The sequence below is a fragment of the Littorina saxatilis genome, linkage group LG8 (assembly GCF_037325665.1).
Source record: "Littorina saxatilis isolate snail1 linkage group LG8, US_GU_Lsax_2.0, whole genome shotgun sequence".
NCBI classification, from domain to species: domain Eukaryota; kingdom Metazoa; phylum Mollusca; class Gastropoda; order Littorinimorpha; family Littorinidae; genus Littorina; species Littorina saxatilis.
In genome coordinates this window covers 1,499,126-1,526,422 of record NC_090252.1, presented here as the reverse complement: position 1 = coordinate 1,526,422, position 27,297 = coordinate 1,499,126, and the positions used below count along the sequence as shown (strand labels likewise).

General features: G+C 39.2%; 3 protein-coding genes across 7 annotated transcripts in view; 1 reads left to right on the top strand and 2 right to left on the bottom strand.

Annotated features, from left to right (window-relative positions):
- LOC138972510 (uncharacterized) overlaps positions 1–27,297 on the bottom strand; it is a 323,114-nt gene that overhangs the window by 140,631 nt on the left and 155,186 nt on the right. The window lies entirely within an intron of this gene.
- LOC138972504 (GTPase IMAP family member 4-like) lies at positions 1,639–14,877 on the top strand. Its single transcript, XM_070345142.1, has 7 exons — positions 1,639–1,873; positions 5,797–5,826; positions 6,285–6,442; positions 6,938–7,078; positions 10,626–10,734; positions 11,773–11,930; positions 12,054–14,877. The coding sequence occupies exons 2-7, from the start codon at positions 5,808–5,810 to the stop codon at positions 12,300–12,302; spliced, it is 834 nt and encodes a 277-aa protein (XP_070201243.1). The 5' UTR covers positions 1,639–1,873; positions 5,797–5,807; the 3' UTR covers positions 12,303–14,877.
- LOC138972505 (GTPase IMAP family member 7-like) overlaps positions 18,410–27,297 on the bottom strand; it is a 29,065-nt gene continuing 20,177 nt past the window's right edge. For 4 of the 5 annotated variants that reach the window (XM_070345143.1, XM_070345144.1, XM_070345145.1 and 1 more), the window contains 3 exons: positions 21,315–21,420; positions 20,797–20,954; positions 18,412–19,627 (listed from right to left, as the gene is read on the bottom strand). In XM_070345143.1, the coding sequence (XP_070201244.1) occupies positions 19,487–19,627; positions 20,797–20,954; positions 21,315–21,420 (405 nt within the window). In that variant the 3' untranslated portion in view covers positions 18,412–19,486. Of the gene's footprint in view, positions 19,628–20,796; positions 20,955–21,314; positions 21,421–27,297 lie in introns of all 5 variants that reach the window. The other variant, XM_070345147.1, reaches the window with a different exon arrangement.

The following is a 27,297-nucleotide window of genomic DNA, read 5'->3' as shown; positions in this document are numbered from 1 at the left end:
TGTGGTGACGTAGTGGGGCATGCTTATCCACTATAGGATAAAGTATATCTAAAAGGGCGCCTAATGCCTCGTCAGCAACAACATGATTAAACACAGAGGAAAATGGTGCTGAACTGAGATCAAAGAAGAACTTGGTTTCATCAAAGAGAGAGAGAGAGAGGGAGAGAGAGAGTGAGTGAGAGAGAGAGAGGGAGAAAAAGAGAGGGAGAGAGAGAGGGAGAGAGGATAGAGAAAGAGAGAGGATAGAGAGAGAGAGGAGAGAGAGAGAGGGGATAGAGAGAGAGATTGGACAGAGAGAGAGAGAGAGAGAGAGAGAGAGAGAGAGAAAAGAGAGAGTGGATAGAGAGAGAGAAAGAGAGAGAAAGAGAGAGGATAGCGAGAGGTAGGGGAGAGAGAGAGAGAGAGAGAGAGAGAGAGAGAGAGAGAGAGATAGAGAGAGAGAGTGAAGATAAGATATGATGTTTTTATTGACGAGGGTAATGATAAAATAAGCCCATGAGGGAACAAGAACAATGCGAACACCAAAAAAAATCAAACTGTACCAAGTAACTTATTATATATAATGATTAAAGTAATAATGATAATTATAATCATAATAAGGCCAAAACAAAATAGGCGTGGTTACGGTAACATAGCCAAAAAAAATAGGGTAGGAAGGTAGGCAATCACTTTTTTTTTAAACTTTTTTTTCTAATGTGTACTAATTAAACCTACTTGACAGAGAAATAAGTGTGCGACTCGGGCGCTTTTGCTTTCATTGCGTTTTCTGCACTCGTTTTTTTGTTTGTTTTTTGTTTTTTTGACAAATGTAATAACAAGTTATAGGGTCGGCCCCTAAAAATAGGGTAGGTCGGGTTACCGTAACCACACCTATTTCTTTTTAGGCCTAATAATAATAATATTGATAAGGCCACAAAAATAAAATAGTCTGTTTACGGTAACATAGGCCAAAAAAATAGGGTCGGTAGGTCGGGATTATTAATTTTTTTTTCTCCAAAAATACATATTTTCAAGTTATTTTGCCCAACAAAAAAAAAAATGTTTTTCCCAAATGCCAAAAAAAAGTCTAGGGTCGCGCAAAAAAATAGGGTCGGTCGGGATACCGTAAATAATAATAATGATTATAATTATAATAGTAATGAAAAAAGGTTTTAAAAAGTCATCATCGTCATTTTGCTAAGATTCAGTATCTTATTTACAGAGAGAGAAAGAGAGAGAGAGAGAGAGAGAGAGAGAGAGAGAGAGAGAGAGAGAGAGAGAGAGAGAGAGAGAGGGATGGAGAAAGAGAGAGCGAGAGAGGGAGAGAGAGAGAGAGGGAGAGAGAGAGAGAGGGGGAGAGAGAGAGAGAGAGAGAGAGAGAGAGAGAGAGAGGGAGTAGCAAGGGGAAGGGAGGGCACTGAGCCAAAGGTGAAGGGTAAGATTTGTGGCCTTGACAAAGATAACGTGATAATCAGATCTGGCAGAATGCATGCACCCATCCTTGAACCTACTGTCATGTTATAAAACTCGAGTTATTTTACCACATCTCCTGTTCCATCGACCGCCACCTAAAATAGGGCAAAACATTTCCAAAAAATTGCGTATCCGCAATAATGAGGGAGCTACCTTTTTCTCAGAACATATTGTGTGCAACCGTCTGCCTCGTGGGACGCTCCTAATACAGTGGAGCTACCGCGGTTCACAGCGAGATTTTGATTCGTCATTGCTCTGTGAACCCCACCCTTCCGCTTGTGAGTACCGGATAGAAGCAGTTTCAAAACAATCCAGTGACAGACACCTGTCAATCATGTAAGGGCGGAGCGGAGGTTGCGGGGGAGAGTAGCGACGACGAAGAAAGTTGTACCTGTACCTTTGCTCTCTTTCCTGCGGGAAGGTAAGAACAGTATGCTGACTTAATTGTTTTATATTTATTTTCTTCATTTTCTTTGTGGAAAGGGGTCAGGATGGGTGTCCCGGGGATGTCAGGCGAAGAAATATTCCCATTAGTTATAGTTATGTATCATCTATATTTTCACTTTCTTTTGATTTCACATTGAATCGCTTGAAATGTTCCCTTTTTTCATGCAGGAAACTCTGTTGTCTTTATTTATGTAAGGTTATTTGATACTTCAAGAAACCCAAAAGACATTTTTGCAACTTCGTCATTTTAGCCCACGACTCTAATGACACCATCTCTGAAAGTAATACCAGTTAAAGGTTTGGACTTTTAAAATATGTATTACTTGTTCATGATCAGTGACCTGAGTCATGAAAGTAGTTTCATTATTTTGATGGATAACGGACAGATAATGAACGTCAGCTGAAAACAATACCTCCATTTAATTATGAGAGGAAATTACTTCTACAAATAGGTGTCGGTATGCTGAAGGTCAAGGTCACCAGAAGTAATTGATATCGTTTGTTTTCACAAATATTGTGCTGCGTTTGCCCTCTGCGTTTCATAATTTCTAAATTACACACATTTCTTCAACGGTATGTTGTTTTTTTACGAGAAAAGAACCCACATGGCACAGACATGAATAACAAAAATGTGAAAAATTGAGGTATTGTTTTTAGCTGACACCAGATCACGTTTTAGACTGGACAGTACGGATGATGTAGGTTGTGTACGACCCATACTTTTAAAGAAGGATTCAACGTAAACAGTTTGGGTTGTACATGACCTACGCCATCCAAATAGGGATAGACTCATTACCGCCTCTTTGCAGGGTATGGGTCGTACACGATAATCTTTTTTACATTTAGTCAAGTTATGACTAATAAAAAACGCTGGCGCTGGACCCGAGTACTCTTCAGACTGGCTCGCTCCTCCAGTATGAAAGTTTTTGTCTTGTGCACGTGAATTAAAAAAAAAATTAATTTATTTTACACAATTAAAAAAATTATTAGAGTAAAATAAAACATTAAAACGTTCATAATAAACAATAGTAAACAAGAATTTTAAAAAAAAATAGACCGCCCATGCAGGGAATCGAATTTTTTTAATTGTGTTAAATAAATTTTTAAAAAAGTTCTTCAATCCAAGTGATTTAAATTTTTTTAAATTTATTTTACACAATTAAAAAAAATTATTAGGGTAAAATAAAACATTAAAATGTTGGATCACTTGGATTTAAAAAAAAAATTAAATTTATTTTACATAATTAAAAAAATTATTAGAGTAAAATAAAACATTAAAATGTTCATAATAAACAATAGTAAACAAGAATTTAAAAAAAAAAATAGACCGCCCATACCGGGAATCGAACCCGAATCACTTTGGCCATAGACGAATCGCTTTCCACCCGGATCACTTCACAATTGGATTCAACAAAAAAAAAGAATTTTTTTTTTCACATTTAAAAAAATTATTAGAGTAAAATTAAACATTAAAACGTTCATAATAAACAATAGTAAACAAGAATTTAAAAAAATAAAATAAAATAAAATAAATAGACCGCCCATGCCGGGAGTCGAACCCGGATCACTTTGGCCACCAAAGCCACTAACTCTGACAATTTTCCCAGTGAACTCAAATGCCTAGGGTGCTAAAATTAGGTCGCCCAGCACGCGAAGTGCACACACACACATACACACATACACACACACACACACACACACACACACACACAAACACACACACACACACACACACACACACACACACAAACAGTAACACTAACACATGTGCACAAAATGAACACACACACACACCGCGCGCAAACGACAGATCCTGCAGCAGACGACAGATCTGCAGCAGACGACTCTCTCTCTTTCAGTGGAAATCACGCTTTTCTCGTCACTGGATGACGTGTTTCGCTGTTCTATCAGCTCAATGGCTGGCTGTCGCTCCGATTGAATTCGTCCAACCGTCAAGAACTTTTGTGTTTTTTGGAGCATTTAGGTCCCAGGTAACATTATGAAGTTTTAATACGATCAATCGGACCTATTATCAAGTTAGTGTATCAACTTTTGAAAGAACTGCGCCCAGTAGTTTCCCAGCAATAAGCTGTTAAGTCGAGACAGACAGACACACACACACACACAGACACTCGGGGATAATGTTTTAAGATCGAGACGGGGAATCGAGACGAGGGTATGGTGTATGTATGTATGGACCGATCTTTATGAAACTTAATATGAGAGTTCCTGAGTATAATATTTCCAGACGTTTTTTTTTCATTTATTTGATTAATGTCTTTGATGACGTCATATCCGGCTTTTTGTGAAAGTTGAGGCAGAACTGTCACGCTCTCATTTTTCAACCAAGTTGCTTGACATTTTGGTCAAGCAATCTTTGGCGAAGTACGGACTTATGGGACTGCATTGCGGCACGAAAGCTTTAAGGTGTGACAATGAGTTTGCTCATTAAAGTTGTCATTAAAATCGAATTTTCGCAAACAGATTTAACACTAATTTCATCGTATTCTTCATCAAATTCTGAATCTAAAAAATATATACATTTGTTATGTTTACTCTTAAAATGTTATCACAATTTACGAAAATAGGTTAATTAGTACTTTGAGTATTATTTGAGAAATCGATCAAAAAAAGATTTGATATTATTCCTTATCATTTCCTGATTCCAAAAATATATAAATATAATATGTTGTATTCGAAACAATCTCAAAAAGTTAAAAAGAATACAGAAAAGCGCGCTTCCCTCCTTACCGCAGTACGCTATTTCGCTATTCTTGCATGATTGTTTCACTTTGTGTTGCACGGAAAAATTGAGCGACTTCCTTGCTGCGTGGATTGACGCATCTTGAACACACGGCCAGTACAACTGGCCTTGACACGGAACGATCCAAGGGGGGCAATCTCAGTCATCTGAAAGAGGGAAATCCAAACGCTATCTGCCTTGTTCGATTTTATGGGCTTGGACGATAGAGAAAAATAAGAAAAGCAAAAGCTGGAGTCCAGTCTGGACGAAACTGCTATCAAGAACGCAGAATTGATTTTTTCTGAGGTTTTTTTAGCCGTAAGCGCCATGTTTATCGGAGCAGGAAATTCTTCCAGAGTGAGGCCCCTTTGTTGGTTTCACTTCGGCCGCATTGTGAACAGCAGTTATGAGAAATTCGAAATGAGAAATGGCGCTTACGGCTAAAAAAAAAAACCTCAGAAAAAATCAATTCTGCGTTCTTGATAGCAGTTTCGTCCAGACTGGTTCCAGCTTTTGCTTTTCTTATTTTTCTCTATCGTCCAAGCCTATAAATTCGAACAAGGCGGATTGCGTTTGGATTTACCTCTTTCAGATGACTAAGATTGCCCCCCTTGGATTGTTCCGTGTCAAGGCCAGTTGTACTGGCCGTGTGTTTAAGATGGGATTGACGAAGCTATTTTGTCTTCGTGAAAAAATACAGTGCGTTCAGCTTTATAAGAGACTGTAAAGTACACAGTACGTGTACTCTACAGTCTTTGGTTTTATTCTGTGGGTTCGACAGATTGACTAAATGTTTTGATTTCGTCTTACGCGACTTGTTTAATTCCATATGGGTCGCCCACGACTCACATTATCCGGAATGCCCAGTTCAAATGATGTCTTTTTTTTATTTGTTTGTTTACAAAGATGATCCTTCAGAAAGTAATCGGTGGGAGGGTCCTTAGGTGGTTGAGAATTACATGAAGTCTAAATCAAAACCTCCAAATAGTTTCAGAGATACAGATACTTTTGTGAGTCTCTGGGTCGTCCACGACCCAGGAAGCAAGGTGAAGGTTAAGTACGTCATTACTGCCTAGAGAACCTTTCATAGGATGTTCTAAGCATACAATGCATTTCCAGTTTTAACAATTATTTTTTCCATTATTATTTCTCAGATACAATCAGCATGGCAGAAGAAGATCCCGGTAAGTCTCTCTGGTTATATCCAGTTGTAAGTCAATCTCTCTCTCCCTCTCTCTCTCTTTTTTAACTATCAAAACTTGGAGATGTTTCCCGAAGACAGATTGGTTTGCTTAAGACCCCAAAACGTCAACTGTGACGTGCATACGACATGCAATTAACTCGGTGTGTATCGACAAATTGAATTGGGATCAAAGCCCTCAAGAGTCACGTTTGTATAGGGTGTCCTTATGTCAAGTAAAGAAACGAATGTGAAATGTCGCGCCCCTCTGCTCTTATTATGGGGAAGTTTTTTTGTACTGGATGGAAAAAGGTTTGTTGGAACAGTTTTTCATCAATAATCATGGGCATAATAATACGAGAATACTATGACAAGTATATGATTTGTGAGTAAGTACATGGGACAATGAATATGTGTCTTGTTTGTTTTGTTTGAATAATGTTACCTTCCTTTCTTGTGAAGCTGTTCGTGTTCTTGTTATTGGGAAGACGGGTTGCGGAAAGAGCTCCCTGTCCAACAGTCTTCTGGACACCAAGGTTTTCGACGTAGCAGGTGGCATGGCGTCGCAGACAGTCAAATGCAAATGGCATTATGGAAGGCGCAGTGGGACATTGTTCGAGGTAAACTTTCTTCCTGAGAATGTTCGTGGTAATGTAAATAACGAGTCACGAAACGTAAGTTTGCTGACAAGCATTCTGTCTGCATTGAACAAAAAAGTTCGTAAACGCCCATAACTGGGTAACTAGTGAATGCATACAAGTTTTATTTGCTTTAATTTGTTAAGAAATAAAGACAGATTTATTTTTCTGACTGTGTTTGCATTAGAAGCACACGACAAAAAAACAACAGGTCTCTTTTTGACCCTCTCTTTCGAAGTGAAATCCCTATCTCTAACAACAAAAGGCAAACTCAGCTCGAAAAACGTCATGACGTGAATAAGGACGCCACGTACACATTTTGTCACACCTTAAAGCGACACAGAATTTCTAGATGAATCTCAAGATAACAAAAAGGCTGAGCATGTGTCCTCGTTTAAAGTAATGTGAAAACATGGCTGCTTTCATCAATTCATCGTTACTTGAAACTCATGTTATCCCCTTTTTTTCTGATCCTAGGTTGTGGACACACCAGGTTTATGTGATACAGATGCCCCAGAACATGTTATCTTTCGAGAACTGGGCAAAAGTGTTGCGATGGCTGCTCCTGGGCCCCATGTTCTACTCTTGGTTCTCAGATGTGACCGACGATTTACGAAGGTAATACTCTATTTATTCCCCCCCCTCTCTCTCTCTCTCTCTCTCTCTCTCTCTCGCTCTCTCGCTCTCTCTCTCTCTCTAGCACGATTTGACCAAGTTTTCAACCACACGGTCCCTGATCAAGCATTAGAATGTTGGTATGACACCCTATCACCTATAATAAACAAGCACGCACCTATAAAGAAAATGAGAGTAAAGCATCCTAAACTTACACCCTGGATGTCCAATAAAATAACTGAAGCCATGGATCAGCGTGACCTGTTCAAAAAAGCTAAACAATTCCAAGATTATAAAACAGCTAGAAATAGGTTAAAAAACATGGTTCGTGACTCAAAGAAAGCTTACTTTAATAAACTCGTTGAGAATAACCGGGATATCTCGCAGATCTGGCGTGCACTAAATTCACTCATCAGAGGTTCCACTTCTAACTCCACCCAGATCCCCCGTCACTTAACGCCAGACATCTTTAACTCTCACTTTTCGTCTGTAGCTACCTCTCTTAGCAACCCTGACAATTCCTCTCCCAACAACTCTGACAATCTATCCCTCTACTGCAAACAAAAGACGGTGAATAAAGCACCCTTTCAAATCCCACCCATTGCAGTGCACGAATTAGGACGACTGATTCACAACTTCAGAACAAAAAAATCTTCAGGACCTGATGAAATCAGCAACCACTTATTAAAACTCTCCCTTCCTTACACAGTTGACTCTCACATATATCTTCAAATCTCTGCATACAGCGCAATACCTTTCCGCAAGCACTAAAGAAAGCTAAAGTTATTCCTCTCCCCAAATCCAAAAACACTTCTGATGTTAGCAACTACCGCCCTATTTCCTTACTCTCAGTACTATCAAAGCTTCTTGAAAGACATATTCACATTAATCTCACAAAATACATGGACCGTTTGGCCCTTTTCCACCCCTTGCAGTCTGGTTTCCGCAGTAACCACTCATGTTCTACTGCGCTCTGGGGTCGTATACTTAGATTTTTCTAAGGCCTTTGACCTCGTTGATCATAAAATTCTCCTCAACAAATTATCACTATATCTCAATGGATCTGACTCTCTGTCTTTCTTTCAGTCTTTCCTTGAAAACCGATCGCAACAAGTCTATGTACATGGTGCGTACTCAAGAGAGGAGTCCGTGTTATATGGAGTACCCCAGGGCTCTGTCTTAGGTCCTATTCTTTTCTGTATTTACGTTAATGACCTTCCACTTCACTTCTCTGACAACTCAGTAGAATGCCACATGCTCGCTGATGACACAACACTACGGACACAAAATAGACGTCTTGAAAATATTCAACAATCTCTTCAGCACACCCTTAGAGACATCTCACAATGGTGCTCTGAAAACAACATGGTCCTAAACCCTCTGAAATCTAAATCAATGGTAATTACAACGCGCCAGAAGCATCAGTTGTCCCCCCTCTCACTAGATCTCACCATCAACGGAAACTCAATAGAAAAGGTTAGCGAACACAAACTGCTAGGCGTGATTATCGATGATAAGCTTAGGTGGCATTCCCACATTGAACATCTGTGTAAACGCGTTTCAAGAAATTTATTCCTACTTTCAAAACTTCAGTCAGTCATAACTTTAGACGCCCGAAAAATGTTCTACAACGCCCACATCAAACCTCTGATTATGCCTCTGTCATCTGGGATGGCTGTAGTGATGCATTATTCAAAACTATAAATTCTCGTCATCGAAGGTCAGCTAAACTCATTCTGCCTGACCCATCACTAACTACTGACGCAAAACTGACAGCCCTCAATATACCTCAACTTAAACAACAGCTTTTATTTAATAAATCAGTTTTCATGCACAAGATCCTACGTGACCAAGCACCCGAATATCGAACTCACAAGTTTCAATCAACTCCTTCTCGGTATTCCACCTTCAAGCATAATCTGGCCTGCCCGAAGCCACGCATTGACATATTTAAAACTAGTCTTTCATACTCGGGAGCCTATGTCTGGAACTCCCTACCTACATGCTTAAAATCGATCAGTAACCTTAAAACATTCAAAACACATCTGCAAAAATACATTCAAACATCACTTTAATGTGATGTGCCTGGTTGCTCAAACGTATGTATGCCTTCTATCCTTCTGAAATGTGCATGTGTGTGTCTTGCGTCAACTTGGTGTGTGTTCTAATAATGTATGGTTGTATTGCCCGTATTGTGATATCTGTATATCACATGTCTGTACAGAATGATATTATTCTTATATTACTAGTATTGCGTGTGTCTGCGTTTCATCATAAAAAGTTTGTTCCTATGTATTCCCATTTCGATTATAACCCTTTTGCTTAGATCTGGGGCCAGTTTCATAAGATAGCAGTGAACCGACTGACAGTCGATCGACTGCCCAGTTGATGGACTGTGGTTGATCGCCGGGTCACCGAAAAGCGCGTTTCATGAGCGAATCACCGTCACCCGCGGACAACCGCAGTCGACCGACTGTACAGTAATCCGAATGGCCAAGTCGAGGGCTAAATTTAGCAACATTACCACTTCCGTTTGCTCATTCGCACGTGGAAATGGCCGATTTCGAAGAAAAAACAAGTCTTGGCCCGCTCAAAATAACAATGACCGAGACTTTCAGTAATTCCTTCGCGTGACGTCTAACCCTCTTACGCCATCATGTGACGTCTTCAAGACATAACCCTGACTTGTCTCCTGGATTACTGCGTCATGATAGATACATTTCGAAGAACAATCACAAGGTTTGGCTCACAATCCAAACAAGTGTGAGCATTCTGCCATTGACTGTGCGGATAATTACATTTTTTTTCGGTTTACCGCAGTAAGCCGAACACAGTGTTGGGGGGAGAGCTTCACCGTGTTCGGCCGACTTCCGGTGAGACGACCCGCAGTCAGTCGACCGAAATTTTGTTCGTGAAACCCGATTACGTCGGATTACTGTGGTTATCTCGGACAACTGCAGTCGGTCGACTGTGTTTCTGGCTTATGAAACTGGCCCCAGGACTAGCTGTAAGAAAGGTCCTACGGACCTAATGCTATCTTTCCTGTAATAAAGTTCAAAGTTCAAAGTTGTCTCTCTCTCTCTCTCTCTCTCTCCTCTCTCTCTCTCACTCTCTCTCTCTCTCTCTTTCTCTCTCTCTCTCTCTCTGTCTCTCGCTCTCTCTTACTTTGAAAAAGAGTAGTTTTGAAAATGCAGAAAGCACAGTGCCGCCTCATTTTGTTTAAAAACTAATCAAGACAAAATGAAAAGTCATATCAAGTCAATTCTTTCAATAATGTATGTATCAACTGTCATTTAAAAATGTGGACAGATTCATAGATATGTTTTCCACACACAGACAGAGATAACAAGGGGGACAAAGCCCCTTCATTGTCCTCGACAACCCAGTAACCCAATTACTGACTGGGTTTCAAAAGCAAATATGCTTTTTGAGGACGAGAATGTCTTCTTCCTTTTGATTTGTTTCCTATATTTTCAGGGTTGTGTCACTGAGAAGTTAACACACTCACACTTTGACTATAGCAGGTATTGTTTTGTACTGTTGTATCTAGGAAGAGTTTCAAGCCTACACAAAACTGAAAGAACTGTTCTCACAAGAGATGACGAATTTCCTCATCGTGGTATTCAACGGGATGGACAGTCTGACTGGCCGGAACATGGGTAAGCTCATTTTACATCACAAGACTTGTGTGAATATTAAGCTTATATAAGATGTATTCACGACACCCTCCTCCCCACTGCCAGTAATGATAACAAACCGGGGTGTTGGCCCTGACAGATTTGTTCCAATATAACCATCGCAAAAAACTTTTGTAAATTCATTCACGAATGACCCGTAAAAAGAACACACAATGAAAGGAAAGCTCCAAAATAAACGTATGAGGGGGGCGGGCTGGATTGTCATTGATTGTAAGGTATGATTGTATCTCCCTCGGAGATTTCAAAAGCTATAATATAATCTGTTTATAATAAACTGTATGTCCTCACTTAATTTTGTCAGTGCAGTTGTGTGCAGTAATCACACAAGACTTGACATTTTGGTCATGCTAGCAAAAGTTATCTCCCCTGAGGTTCCTGAATAGTCCACAGGTTTCTTGTCCTGAAGCTGCTCGTTCATAAAACCAAAGGTCGTGAGACAATTTTAGCATGCAAGACACCAGAAAACTATCGTACATATTTGGTAAATAAAACTTGAGTTACCCAAGGGGGAGGGGGGGAGGGGTAACTCAAATTTATAGAACCTTGATCCTCAAATGATAAACCTCATGTCCTAACTGTCGTCCTTGTTGGGGCCTTAAGGAAAGGTTTATCACACAAACATTCACAAGTTGGTCGTCACCGCACCTTCAAATGTGGTTCATATGACATGAGTGAACTCCCTTCCTTGTGAAAGCTCGAGATAATTGTGTCTTCTGAGTGAGTTTCTGCACAATTTGTAAGATAAGTTTATTTTGTGTGTATATATATAAGTGTCAATCCACTTGAAAAACCGCTGGATCGACGATAAGAGAATGTCACGTTTTGTTTTGTCATAAATTAAACGTTTCAATAATAAACCGTTCTTGTTATTTTTAATGTTTATTCTAATGCTTTTTTAACCTTAACATCGAGATGAATTTACAACCTTGAGTAATAACATATTCTGTGTTTCGAATAAACTTTTTTTTCAAATCAATATTGCGTGGTTTGTTCTTGCAGAAGAGAAAAAAAAGAAACTGCACGAGGAAGTTAAAAAAATGCCTGGGAATCTCAAGCAGGTCATTGCTGATGCAAACAACAGATACGTGGGAATGAGCAACACTTCTCCCAAACGCGAAAGAGATTCCCTTATCCAAGAGTTAACCATCACTATGCTGGTAAGTGAGTCCATACAACTATAACATTTGTAGATTGGCAAATATTGGAAGGGGATATTAATGATGTTTAACGTCCTGGTTATTTTAATTCATTTATTAATGTTAAGTTTGGTTATGGCACAGGATACGGTTCGAAGAAACGGTAACAACTACTACTCATCAAGACTGATCTGGGACATCAACAGCTTCGCGGAGGGCCTTATGCAACACTACCAGCAGCGCCGACACCTTGCGCGCAGGGAAGCTGAACGCAAAGCGAAGCAAGCCATCCTAGACGACGAGAAGGAGGCCGAACAGACCATTCAACGCATTGTCGTGAGGTCTAAAGAGATTGGCCAAACAGAAGTCATGTATCTTTGCTCTATGATGTAAATCACAGCCAGATGTCATGACAATGTGATGGCTTTTCGAGAAAGCTGGAGTGACATAATCTCTCTCTCTCTCTCTCTCTCTCTCTCTCTCTCTCTCTCTCTCTTTCGCTCTCTCTCTGTCTCTGTCTGTCTCTCTTTCTCTCTCTCTCTCTCTCTTTCTCTCTCTCTCTCTCTCTCTCTCTCTCTCTCTCTCTCTCTCTCTCTCTCTCTCTCTCTCTCTCTCTCTCTCTCTCTCTCTCTCTCTCTCTCTGCGTAAAAGAGAAAGTGTATAGTATGCTTCCACAAGCACACCAAAGTTTGTTATACTTTTCCCTACATGATTGTGTTTTATTTGATTTCTTTGTTTATTCGTCATACTTGTTCTTCGTTTCATGTGTATATTATAGTACGGACTAGCTGTAAGAAAGGACCATATGGACCTAATGCTATCATCCCTCGGTAATAAAGTTTTCGAGTACGAGTTCTCTCTCTCTCTCTCTCTCTCTCTCTCTCTCTCTCTCTCTCTCTCTCTCTCTCTCTCTCTCTCTCTCTCTCTCTCTCTCTCTCTCTCTCTCTCTCTCTCTCTCTCTCCCTCGCTCTCTCTTTCTCTCTCTCTCTTTACACCGATGAACTAACAATTTCCCTCTATGCCATGTATTTTGTGTACATATAATGTATAATGTTTCTTACTCCAATAGGATGTATATTGAATGTAGGTCGTATACACAGCCTAGCTGCCAGAACTGTATTTGATGTGGCACTACTGACCTAGTGTCGGGTGTAATGCTGATGCTTGTTGTCTCTCTCTGTATTGATCTTTTTGGATAGCCTGGTATTTAATAAAAAATAAAAAAATGCTTTGTCTGTGTGACAAATGTTACCATTTCCGCATTACGTTTTGATAAAGTTGATATTCAAACTTTTGTAAAAACACACTCTTTTCCGTAGTATTAGACGAGATCCGTTCGCAAAGATTTATCACATGATCAAGGGACAATTAAAATTGATAGAGAAAACAAACGAGGCAAAGTAACAAGCGACTTTAAAGTCTCAAATTGAAACTTTGTGATACGTAGTCTTTACAATTCTTCATGGTTGATGTTTTAGTAACTACTATTAAAGTTTAACAATTTTATTATGCACAACACAGATGTATGAAATTGCACTGCGCGACTCTTTCGTGCTTTCTGTGCACGGTTCCATTAGCTCAGGAAAGTGTCATGTTTTATAGTCGTCTTAGATTTTCTAAATTTAAGTTGCTTTTAAGTCCTGTGTGGAAATTATTCGCACTGCTTCTCCTTTTACATAATAATTGTACAGGTGTAGGCTACATTAGTCATCTCCAGTCTGTGAAAAGTGTTGATTTGTTCCAAAAAAAACAGTAGAAGTCTTTCGAGTGATTACGAGTATGTCCTCTTTAATCAATGAATCAATCAATGAGGCTTATATCGCGCATATTCCGTGGGTACAGTTCTAGGCGCTCTGCAGTGATGCCGTGTGAGATGAAATTTTATACGGCCAGTAATTGCAGCCATTTCGGCGCATATTTACCTTTCACGGCCTATTATTCCAAGTCACACGGGTATAGGTATACAATTATTAACTGTGCCTAAGCAATTTTGCCAGGAAAGACCCTTTTGTCAATCGTGGGATCTTTAACGTGCACATCCAATGTAGTGTACACGGGGGGGGGGGGGGGGGAGTTCGGACACCGAAGAGAGTCTGCACGCAAAGTTGACTCTGAAATAAATTTCCGCCGAACCTGGGATCGAACTCACGCTGACAGCGGCCAACTGAATACAAATCCAGCGCGCTACCAACTGAGCTATATCCCCGCCCCAAAGGGAACATATCTGCGTAAAACGTGAAAGGCTCCCAGATAGCTTCCAAAGTTACTACATAAGGTTACTGAGTAGCAAATATTACTACTATGAATGATTGCCTTCCCTTCGCAAAAAAAAAAAAAAAGATTCTTAAAGCTTCATTAAATGTAGTAAAAACCGCAATTAAAGATCCTTCTTTGTGAAAGTTGTGTTAGGATTCTTCTCCTGAGTTACTTCTCTTGTTTGTAAACATGATAGTGTTACTAGGATGCTGGCGTCAAAAAAAGGTGGAATCGCTTTTGCCGACAGGCGGCGCCTCCGGACCACTTTTTTTTCTACCTGCATTGGAGAGAAGAGGAGCGAAGCTCATTCACTCACTTTGATTTAATTGATTAGCATACTTGACGTGCATTTTTCGAGTTAATAGTGCAGTGCGCGTCCAGATGCAGGTACAGTGGATTCCCCACATTTTTCAAATTACAAACTTAATCCCCCAAAACAGCGAGATATAGTATCCCTTTAACTTGCCGACGAGAGAAATTATTATACTTGGCCGTTGTTAGATTTTGGTTTGATTATAAAAACAATTCAAACTTTGATTCCCCACGTAAAAGAGTCAAACGCATACAGTGTTGTTGTTTTTTAAAGGTACTCGTGGCTTGGCTTTGGCGCTGATAATGATAAACTCATTACTGTTTGCAGTTTGCCACTAATCAAGCATCATTGTTACAGGCTAGCCAAATGTGATCAATGGAACAATAACCAAAACAAAAACTGTTCTGGGTAGGTATTTGATTTAATTTTCTTCTTTTGTTCGTTATGTACTGTTTATGCATCAACGCCATTTTTCAGTACTTGTGTATTCCAGTTCGTTTCGTTTATCTTTTTTGCTGGAAAAGAATTTGCTCTGCCTTGCAAACAAGGAAGTAACAAGTGTAAAAGTCAAGCATGGAATGGCGTAGTCAATGTCGCGCAGGCAGCTAGCATAGGTCGGGTTTCAGGCCGACTTAGCTATACAGAATTCGGTACAGGATTCCCAGACCACTTTTTTTCTTCAATACTCATCCCTCAATAACACAGATATTTTGTTACAGCTTTAAACACTTACCCTCCGAATAGTAATAAATGAAAGTCATCTTCAAGTTAATATGAGATTATCATTTATTCATACTGTCTGATTTCCTTTCTTCAATTCTTATTTTTTCCTCACTCAATGTTTCTACCCTCCTTGTCTCCTTGGTCTTTTATACGATACGATTTAAAGGCTCAGTAAGCCTCCCGTAAACCATCACAGATACTATCAGGCTTTTACACACAGTACAAACACCATTTCATTTAAACACTCACCACTTGAGAACATTCTAGGTGCCCTCCGTGAAGAGCGAGCAATTTTCAACGAATTTATTTTTGCGTGGTTTATCTTACCTCTGAGCCATCGTGAACCCGTGTTTCTCTTTTTAACAATGGTCGCCAGTTAGTAATTTGAATGCGACTCCCTGTGAGCTTTTCTGCAATAGCACGTTATTACGTACCTCTGACTATGCACGAAACAAACGGCTGTGGTTCACAAGAACTCTCGCGATGGCTTTTGACTGTTCAGAGGAACTGGCGATAGGCATAAACCGTCGTCTGCTGCGAGAACCACGACCTTGCGTGACCCTGCTTCCGGGCGTTTCTTTTTTCAAACTTTCAAAACTTCGTATTGTACTGATCTTGTCTTGATGAAAAAAGAATTCTTTTATGATTTAAGAATGTTTGTGTAACAAGCTGTCAATTTATTATTTAGATTTTAAAAGTTAGGTCTAGCGCCAAAACGAGGCGTCCGATTGTCTCTGAGACAATCCGCAAAATTAATTTTTTGAAAACTGCTCGCTCTTTACGTAGGGCACCTAGGATGTTCCCGTTTGGTGAGCGTTCAAATGGAAGGGTGTTTGTACTGTGTGTAAAAGCCTGACAGTATATGTGGTGGTTTACGGGACGCTTACTGTGCCTTTAATATAGTCCTGTGAGGTTACCCTCCTGGAAATTCGGGCTGCTTTCTCACTGTGGAAAGCGAGCTGCCATACAGTAAACGGCGCTACCCTTTTTGTTTTCCTTTTTTCTGCATGCGTGTATCCAATCCTGAGACTCTCGTTGTGAACTTGGGTTCTTTATCGTGCGCATGCGTGCACACGGGAGTGTTCGGACACCAAGGAGAGTCCCTCGCCGAACGTGGGGATCGAACCCACGCGAGATCTGGTTTTTAAACCAGCGCCGCTACCGACTGAGCTATTTCCCCGCCCATTATATGAGAAAGATATACTGGTGCTATTAAGTAAGATTAACGCTCTTGGAGAAATAAATATATTTAAATGTATGCATGTGACTTAGTGCGTACATTTTTTTCAGTTTTTATTATAAATAGCATGGCAAAAGAAACACACCGCATTCGCGCCCGCTGTTGCAAATGATTTTTTTTCGTCGTTTTCAAATTAATGTAAAATATGAACCAGATAAAGTAAATCAAAACGAATAACATAGTTTCGTGGATCATATTTTACTAGATGTACGACTAGTACACATTTTTTTTTTAACTTTTATCTTTTTCCAAGTCGAAAGTGGTGTGTTTCTCCTGCCGCCTACTGTACATTTAAGCTGCATAACTATAACAGTATATATTTTGCTATTCCCACTATGAAGGCTTTACTGAAACTGCATCCTTTCTTTTAGATTTATTTCGAGACACAATTACTAATGTTTTTACTTGGCATAAACTATAATGTATGATATCTTTTTCATTATGTTTTTACATTTAGTCAAGTTTTGACTAAATGTTTAGTCAAGTTTTGACTAAATGTTTTAACGTAGAGGGGGGAATCGAGACGAGGGTCGTGGTGTATGTGCGTGTGTGTGTGTGTGTGTCTGTCTGCGTGTGTGTGTAGAGCGATTCAGACTAAACTACTAGACCGATCTTTGTGAAATTTGACATGAGAGTTCCTGGGTATGAAATCCCCGAACCTTTTTTTCATTTTTTTGATAAATGTCTTTGATGACGTCATATCCGGCTTTTCGTGAAAGTTGAGGCGGCACTGTCACGCCCTCATTTTTCAACCAAATCGGTTGAAATTTTGGTCAAGTAATCTTCGACGAAGCCCGGACTGCGGTGCTGCATTTCAGCTTGGTGACTTAAAAATTAATTAATGACTTTGGTCATTAAAAATCGGAAAATTGTAAAAAAAAAAAAAAAAATTTATAAAACGATCCAAATTTACGTTCATCTTATTTTCCATCATTTTCTGATTCCAAAAACATATAAATATGTTATATTTGGATTAAAAACAAGCTCTGAAAATTAAATATATAAAAATTATTATCAAAATTAAATTGTCGAAATCAATTTAAAAACACTTTCATCTTATTCCTTGTTGGTTCCTGATTCCAAAAACATATAGATATGATATGTTTGGATTAAAAACACGCTCAGAAAGTTAAAACAAAGAGAGGTACAGCAAAGCGTGCTATCCTTCTTAGCGCAACTAGGGCCTACTACCCCGCTCTTCTTGTCAATTTCACTGCCTTTGCCATGAGCGGTGGACTGACGATGCTACGAGTATACGGTCTTGCTGAAAAATGGCATTGCGTTCAGTTTCATTCTGTGAGTTCGACAGCTACTTGACTAAATGTTGTATTTTCGCCGTACGCGACTTGTTAAGAATTGCGATAAAAGGATTTTTTTTTTTTTGCCATTTGATATGCAGCTAGCTCTGTTGTAGATGCTGTTGAATAAAGAAATACTTTATGTATCACATACGTCGGGTTATTGTTTTGTGGTCGAACTTGGCTTTTGTGTGTATGGTAAATACACTGACACAACTATTTTATGCAACATACAATCCACCCAGCAGAGAAAATGCAAATTCATTGGTAAAATCCTTGGGAGATAATCATAGTAATTTATCTAATTGACAAAGTCTGCAAGAGCGTTATACGTTTAGCGTGGTTATTGGCAATCCGACGGTAAATAGCTAAGTTAACTGGTTTGGTTTGTGGTTTGGCAATTGGTTGATTTCTGAGGTTTTACAAGTAAGACGTCCATACATCGTATGCATGACATAAAGTGAATGGAAAGCAAAAAGCAAATGGATGAACTGGTCCAACAACAACAGCTACAGCAGCAACAGCAATTACAATTCAACCGATATCAACAAAACAATACCATTCTAGAAATACTGTCCTAGTTTACCGGTCTCGATATAACCTTCGTGGTTGAAAATGACGTTAAACACCAAATAAAGAAAGAAAGAAAGAAAGTCCAAGTTTAATGTGGAGTTTCGAAGACAAAAAAGAAAAAGTAGAATTACGAAGTGCGTGAATGCTTTCTAACGTCTTAGGAAATACATGTACTATTTGCAAGGGTCTGTGCTAGTTGAAATGCCGGACGTACAGCTTGTCAAATATTGATAATTAGTATTTCGCTTCCGGTAACTAAAAAATTAACAGCACAGGGATTTTTTTTGAATATAATGAGCGAAGAATATTTAGTTTCTCCACTTGTACGATCAAAGAATAAAACTGTATCTCGATCGTTTTGACGTTGACCATGACACGAGACATCGGGACTCCAGACATGCGTGCCAGATTCAGTGTCACACCAACAAAAGTAAACAAAGCTTCGCGATGTATTTTAAGAATGATTGTTTATGTTTATTTGCTCCAGCGATCAAGTACACACACATGTGGCTTTTCTTAAGCTGTGAATGTTTGACATTTAAGGACTGAAATACTAGTTCATACGGGTTCAACAAAATGATTTGTCAATATGATCGCCCGCACGCTTGCAATATTGTTAAAGAAAACCAGTAGATGAACAGATGAAGAGATGTGATTATAAAAATAAAACAACATGTGCACAAAAACAGAAGCAAAACGACATATTTACTCCTAATGAATATACACTTCGCCAAAAAATTATTGAATAAATTTCGAACCTAAACTAAAGCATTAATTGCCGTGTCATTTCATTAAAACTGTATATGCCAAATCGACCAGACAAGAACGGAAGGGCCGAATGAAAAACGTCAAAAAATCACAATAGGCAAAACTTTGCAACTTTTACATACGAGAAGAAAATTAAATCAATGATCTACCCTGAACAGATTGTTTTGTTTTGCTACCTTGCGTATTTCGTGAGCTATGCTATTCCTACTGCTGCAGGTGTCGATCGCAAGAGCAGTCAAAAACGGGACTTTTTTGCGTCATTTTGTAGGGTATCATGACAAAAAACGCGGCACTTTTATCAATGACTTGGTAGATTGCTTTGACACTTTAAAAGAAAAGAAACGTACTGTCAATTCCACAATTGATTGTGAAACCACATAATGTGTTCCAAAAATGTTCTCTTTTATCACTCGTAATTGTCGCATCTGTCGCTGCTATCGCTGCTATCGTTGTCGCTGCTATCGTTGTTGTTGCTGCTATCGTTGTTGTCGCTGCTGCCTGATTCCTGATGCCCAAAGTGTGCACCGTCGTTTGTAGCAATCAGCTCCTATGAACATATAAACAAAGAACTAATTACTAAAACAAAGCAAAACAAAAACAAAACAGGTTCGCACACAGACAAACAGACAGATACGAGAGAGAGAGAGAGAGAGAGAGAGAGAGAGAGAGAGAGAGAGAGAGAGAGACAGAGAGAGAGAGAGAGAGAGAGAGAGAGAGAGAGAGAGAGAGAGAGAGAGGGGAGAGAACTTTAGTCTAGCAAAGTAAAGAAATATTGGGACTACCTGGCGTGAAAAACGTATCCTCACATGCACACGTTTGTTCAAGTGACCCAATCACTTACTGTCTCCTGCCATAATTACCTGTGTTTTGGACATATTTTCCTTTTCCTCTGCGTGAACCAAAACACTGTCCTATTGATAATGCCCTAACTCTTTTTTCAGGAGATTATTTTCTCATCAAATTAGAAAAACGTGATTTTTTCAAAACTATGTCTTTGCATTATGACAACAAAGTTGAAGGCCGCCTTTATTTATACGACTGAATTAACTATCGGGTTGCATCGACGCGTTTTATAGGTTGACAACACACACGCTGACAAAAAAAGGCTAAACCTGTGTTGTGCCTTTGGATGCCTTGTGTGAAGTACTCCTGCCGATAAAGGTTTTGGGAGGAAAAATCCAAAATAAAGTTCTTTTGCCTTACGATTTTGGGGAAGAAGGCTAATAAACCATAGGCTTGCCAGATGTTTACTAATAAACCATAACGGCTAGAAGCACATGTTGTTCACATGAGATGCGCCTCAAGTTTAACATGTGTGAACATTTAAAATGTTGAACTTGCTGTCTTTTATCTTTTGACGGCAGCCTTGTTCTTTCTGTACTGGTTTCTGCTTGCGCCTAATAGATCAGAGGGGGTCCTGATTTGGCCTATTATGGTCCGCTGGACCCGAAAAGCAACAGCTAACTAACTAACTAACTAAATAAATCAGAGATACCTATGTGTTTATTATGTGTGCCTCTTTTCCTGGTAGGACTATGTAGGAGGCCACAAAGTGTTTCAAACTTGTTACAGAAATAAAGTCAAAAGTAGAACACTTCAATCAGTTTAGAGTGTATTCGTTTGATTGTGCTCAGTTTCAATAAAACGTGGGGTGGGCACCTTGTATACAGGAGTATCTTGCACTCCACAAAAATCAGAATATTATCGTCAGCTAACCTCCATCATGTTCAGCAGCTCTGCCGCATGTTTGTCTCTGTTGGAACGTGATGCCGTGTTGCTGACACCGTAATACCGATGGCGGACTTCATGTAGCACTATTTTCATTCGTGCGGAGGACTTCTTCAGTTCATCGTCCAGAGCTTGCTTTTGCTCGGCTGAAAAAATCAAACAATCAGGTGCAAGTACACGTACACCATAGACAGGATTGTGACCAACAGCAAACAAACATTTATATATCAATGTGCCGCGCACGCACGCACGTGCGCAAGTACACACACACACACACACAAACACACACACACACACACATACACACACAAACACAGTACAAATGTATGCATTCGTTTGTGTGAGAAGGTGTGGGAGAAGGACACACACACAATTTGAATACATCATATTTCTATATTTTCTAAGATACCTTCCTTCCAGTGTCACAAATAATGTAGACCTAAATCCTCACAGATCTGTCAATCATCACTATTAGGTCTGGCCACGTACATGATAAGAGAACTAACCGGGTGTATTTCCGTAAGTATCAGCACCGTTGAAGACAACAATCATGTGATGATAAATCCCAGCACCAAAGATCTGTATGAGCTTTTTGTAGGCTCCATGTTCTTCCTGGTGATAAACATGGAACAAGTAGTGTTTAATCCTACCCGTAAAGTTATAATACTTCCTGTCTTAATGAGCTATCTATCTCTCTCTCTCTCTCTCTCTCTCTCTCTCTCTCTCTCTCTCTCTCTCTCTCTCTCTCTCTCTCTCTCTCTCTCTCTCTCTCTCTCATGAATATGCATTAAACATTCGTATTCGTTCGTACTCTCTCTCTCTCTCTCTCTCTCTCTTGGACCTCCCTCTCTCTCTCTCTCTCTCTCTCTCTCTCTCTCTCTCTCTCTCTCTCTCTCATGAATATGCATTAAACATTCGTGTTCGTTCGTACTCTCTCTCTCTCTCTCTCTCTCTCTCTCTCTCTCTCTCTCTCTCTCTCACTCTCTCTCTCTCTCTCTCTCTCATGAATATGCATTAAACATTCGTATTCGTTCGTACCCTCTCTCTCTCTCTCTCTCTCTCTCTCTCTCTCTCTCTCTCTCTCTCTCATGAATATGCATTAAACATTCGTATTCGTTCGTAGTCTCTCTCTCTCTCTCTCTCTCTCTCTCTCTCTCTCTCTCTCTCTCTCTCTCTCTCTCTCTCTCTCTCTCTCTCTAAGAGGAGGTCTGTGCTAATCACAAAGTATGGTGAACTTCGGGATGATCAGCAACAAATAACTTTGGAAGTGGAAGATAGGAATGAGGAAGAACAATGTTTGTCTTTCCCTACTAACGAACCTGCCTACAGTTGTGGCACACAACTCATCAAAGATGTTCCAAATGATCTCAGAAAAACAATTATAAGACTGTTTGATACAAACATTGATTCTCGAGATCAAAAACTGATAACAATTACACTCTTTTTCAAACATAAATCGCAGAGCGGCACACTGCTTGCTCAAGGACACAAATGTCCAAACTGGAGTGAAGAGGACTTCCTACAAACTGCAAGCTTAGTGACTGCCATGAACGACGAAACGAAATCATCGACTGACGCTGATCTTATAAAAGACATTAAAACTGCCCCTGTCCCTTTCATCCAGTCGTATCTCAACCTATCAAACTGGGATGATGATGACAGTTCACCAAACACAACGAACACCCCAAACTCAACAACATCAACCTCAGCTAAAAAGAGACTTAAAAAAAGAAGACAATCAACTAGATTGACACCTATCTGCACAATGGTAATGAAAACCAGATTGGAAGATGTTGAACATGAAACCATGGACCTAAAAATGAATATGGCCAATGTTAGCGAATTATTAGCTGTTAACCTGCAAGACGTTGAGAAACGCATCAAGTCCTCTATGCGGATTGAAAATAGTGCGGCAGTACAAAAACTAGAAGATAAAATAACAGCACTGTCAAACCAAGTGAACAATCTGGAAGAGGAGAATCACAAACTCAAAAGTCTTGTTGGTGATCTGAAAGTGAAACTGAACGACCAACACACGTTTGTCAACAACAAACCTGCAAAAAAATCCATTTCAACTCATTCTCATGAAAACAAACCCACTACTCCACATCCTTCTACCCCCTCATCTACTAAAGACACGCCGACAATGTATACAAACCTTAAGCACCGACGATCTTTTGTGACACCTCCTTCCTCCCCTGTTAAATCAACAAATCAATATGAGTCAACATAATGAACCATCGGAATGTGAAGTCAACTCAGAAAAAGATGTCACCAGTGAAGATGACAATAGTCAAGAGGAACATCGACCCACCCCAGAGGAAATACTTAGAAAAATTACCATCCAACCAGATGCCACTTTCATACTCATTGGCGATTCTGTACTGAAGACAGTAAACTTAAACAAGTCCTTGCCATCAAAATATAGTGTGCCTCAGAAAGTGAGTGTGGATGGAATGATGGTTGAGGACGCAGTTATGTGGGGAAAAGATCTGTCGCCATCCCCTTCAGTGAAACAGGTCACTGTACATGTCGGCATCAATACATGTACAAACACCTCTAGCACCATTAGTGAGGTGATGTGGACCGATTTACTGCTAACTCTTAGGTGTGCATTTCCCCGTGCAGTCCTGAGAGCATCATCAATCATACCTGCTCGTGGGCGCAGTGATCTAAATGATATCATCCGACCATCCAATGAAAACCTGTCCAGAGTATGTGCAAGACATGGTGTTGTCTTTGTGACTGAGAGTGGAGCCCCGCGTCTCGCCCTTTACAGGGACAGGATTCATCCTAGTCCAAAAGGCGTAGCTCGGCTGGCAGAAAATCTGTTCCCCCCCTCCCTCACCAAGTACTACACCAAATCAACCATCAATGACAATCGTGTGTCAAAGCATCAACACGTTGATCAAAGAGGTCACTCTAAAAGATACCAATCGGTGCAGAGATATGAAGAAGACTTTCCCGCCCTCCCACAGCACTTGGAGACCCGCCTCCCAACAAATCATCAGGGCTTCTTCCGTGACAGACCATTGCCGGCAAACATCGCTCCACAGCATCGCTCAGGTGGTGACAGCCTGGCTTCTCCTCTTCCCTTCGCCGTAACACACAATCAGCAGCATTCGAGAGCAAATGACTACTACGTGACACCTGCTTTGACTTCTCGCAACCAACACGCCGCTGATGAACACAGCGTTGGACCGGCCAACGCTTATCACCAGTATCAGCCATCTTTTCGGCACTTCAACCGTTTCGGACAACCTATCAGCTACCCTCCACCACCACATGACGCCGCCCACCTTGCTCCACCCCATATGCACCCAGCCATGGTTCTTCCGCCACATGACACAGCTCATCTGGCTCCCTCCTGTGCACCCAGCCAAGGTGCATGCTTTCTTATCATATCTACACAATTTTAATGAGATGCGCCCATCAATGGCCTACTAAAAGTGCCATCTTTTAAGCGTGTGTGTATGAGTGTGTGTATGTGTGGTGTGTGTGTGTGTATGTATGTGTGTATATGTGTGTGTATATGTGTGTGTGTGTGTGTATGTGTGTGTGAGTGTGTGTGTGTGAGTGTGTGTCTGTGTGTGTGTGTGTGTGTGTGTGTGCATGTGTATGTGGTTATGTGCTGGTAGTCTTAGCTTTTAGATATTTGAATCCCTATTGCCAAACTTTTAAAGTGATTGCTTTTTGTGTCATTGTGACTGAAATTTAATCTGTGTTGTATTTTTATAATACATCCTCAGACTCAACGGTACATTTCTCTCTACGCTACGTTAAGACTATATATAATATAACAGAGCTTTGAAAGAAGAAAAAGGACTTCACCTGCGATTCAAAGCTTTCGCATATTTCAAAATTGTTTTTATAAACAATAATATTAACATTGATTAATCTGTTAAAATAGTTCTTCTATAATTACATTATTAACTGTAATTATTGAAATTCCTTTTGTGAACAATTTTGCTTAATCGGTATCTTATCATCGTGGGGTTTTGTGTGTGAGGTGTTTGCTTTTGTATTTTTTTATCCTTGAAATTTTGTTGTATGTCTTCTTCAACTCATAATTGTCAAAATAATTGGCTTGTAAAACAAGGGCTTCATATTGGCCATTTAAACATAAACCATGCATATAACAAAATGACAGACATATTATCCTTACTTTCTAACAATGGTAGAAACTTTCATATTTTTGGATTTTCAGAATCTAGATTATCTAACAACATACTTGATTCGGATATTTTCGTTTCAGGTTATAAAACATTACGAAAAGATTCTTCCAAAGACTTAGAAACTGGTTTGTTAGTTTATATTAATGAATCATTAACCTACAAGCGTCTTGAAAAACTTGAATCTCATGGAATAGAATCCATTTGGGTGGAAATATGCTTACAAAAATCAGCATCAATTATTGTTGGATTCTGTTACAGAAACCCAGCAGAGAAGGTAAACTGGTGTGATAAATTCATGGACATGATGGATGCAGTTTTAAATGAATCAAAAGAAATCATTCTTCTTGGAGACTTTAATATCGATCTTCTGAAGCAAAATAAGAATTGGTTGGAAACACTAAATCTATTAAATTTACATCAAATGATTCAAAAACCTACTCGTATTACTTCCACCTCTAAAACACTTATTGATCATATCTATGTTTCTGAAAAACGTCATATTAAAGAAACATGTGTACCATGTTTTGCTGTGAGTGACCATTTTCCCATTTGTACCACATGGTCTCCTAAAGGGGTAAAAATTCCAAAAACAGGTCACAGAACAATTACATATCGTTCATTCTCTCATTTCAATGAAAGTGCATTTCTTTCTGATCTAAAAAATAGTCCACTTTCAAATACTTACAATTTTACAAACCCTGACCAAGCTTTGGATTTTTGGATATCTATATTCATTAATATTTATAACAAACACGCACCCCTTAAAACACATCGAATCAAGCAGATTGAAAAACCTAAATGGATCGACAAAGACATAGAAAATGCAGCAAATTTCCGTGATTTTTTAAAAGAACATGGTACACATGAAGAGTACAAACAACAAAGAAATAAAGTGAACTCCCTGAAACGAAAACGTAAACAACAATATTTTCAAAACCTCATTTCATCTAAACAAGATTCAAAATCTATTTGGAAAGCAATTAACCAACTCACAAACAAAGACATTGCAAATAAATCCTCACAAGTTATTAATATTTCTGTAGATACACTTAATGAACATTTCTCAAAAATTGCCGATAAAGTGATTTCTTATGATCGGACAGAATCAAATGATTTAAAACTTTTGAAAGAATACTGCAATTCCAAACATATCCATGTTCATCATGCATTGCAACCAATGACTATATTGGATGTTTACTCTCAGCTACAACATCTTAAACAAAGCGGAACACGTGACATAGATGGGCTTGATGCAAAAATTATAAAAATGGCAGCTCCAATAATCACGGATACATTAACTTTCATTTATAACATATGTATCGACCAATGCTGTTTTCCAAGTAAATTCAAACAAGCTAAAGTGATTCCTCTTTTTAAATCGGGGGATACTACAAATCCTTCAAATTACAGACCAATATCAATTCTATCAATCCTTTCAAAGCCTCTTGAAAAACATATCAATAAGCATATTCTTTTGCACTTTGAGGACAACAAATTGATACATGATAAGCAATCAGGTTTTAGGAAAAAACACTCATGTCAAACAGCGCTGATTAGCTTAGTTGACCAATGGCTAAACAACATTAATAGTAACCAGTTCTGTGCTGCTCTATTTGTTGACTTTGCTAAAGCTTTTGACCTAATTGACCATAAACTCCTTATCAAAAAGCTTGAGAGTTATTGACTGGCAACCGATTATGTTAATATGTTAAAATGTTTCCTTTCAGACAGACAGCAAAGTACTTATCTGAATCAGTCATACTCTTGTTAACAAACAGGGAGGTTTTGAGTACCACGAGGTTCTGTTCTTGTTCCTTCACTATTTTCTATCTATATTAACGACCTACCGTTATTTGTTAAATGCATGTGTGAACTATTTGCAGATGATAATACAATTCATTCTAGTCACCAAGATCTAAGTGAGCTAGCAAGAGTCCTCCAAGAAAACATTGATCGATTGCTGGAATGGTCAGAACTAAACCATATGTCACTGAACCCAAATAAAACTAAATGCATGCTTCTAACCACTAGACAAAAACGACAAAATCTATCATCAAAATTTCCTAAACTACAAATACAAAATCAAGATGTAACTGAAGTTGATAACCATAAGGTTTTGGGAATAACCATTGATAATAATCTGTCTTGGTCAAAACATTTAGATACACTTTGTAAAAAATACTTCTAAAAAAATATATCAGTTATCAAAAATTAAACACTTTCTAGACCTACGCACACGGAAACTGTTTTTTCAGGCATATATTCAATCAACTATTGATTATGCGTCCACAGTGTGGGACTCTGCAAGTGCAAA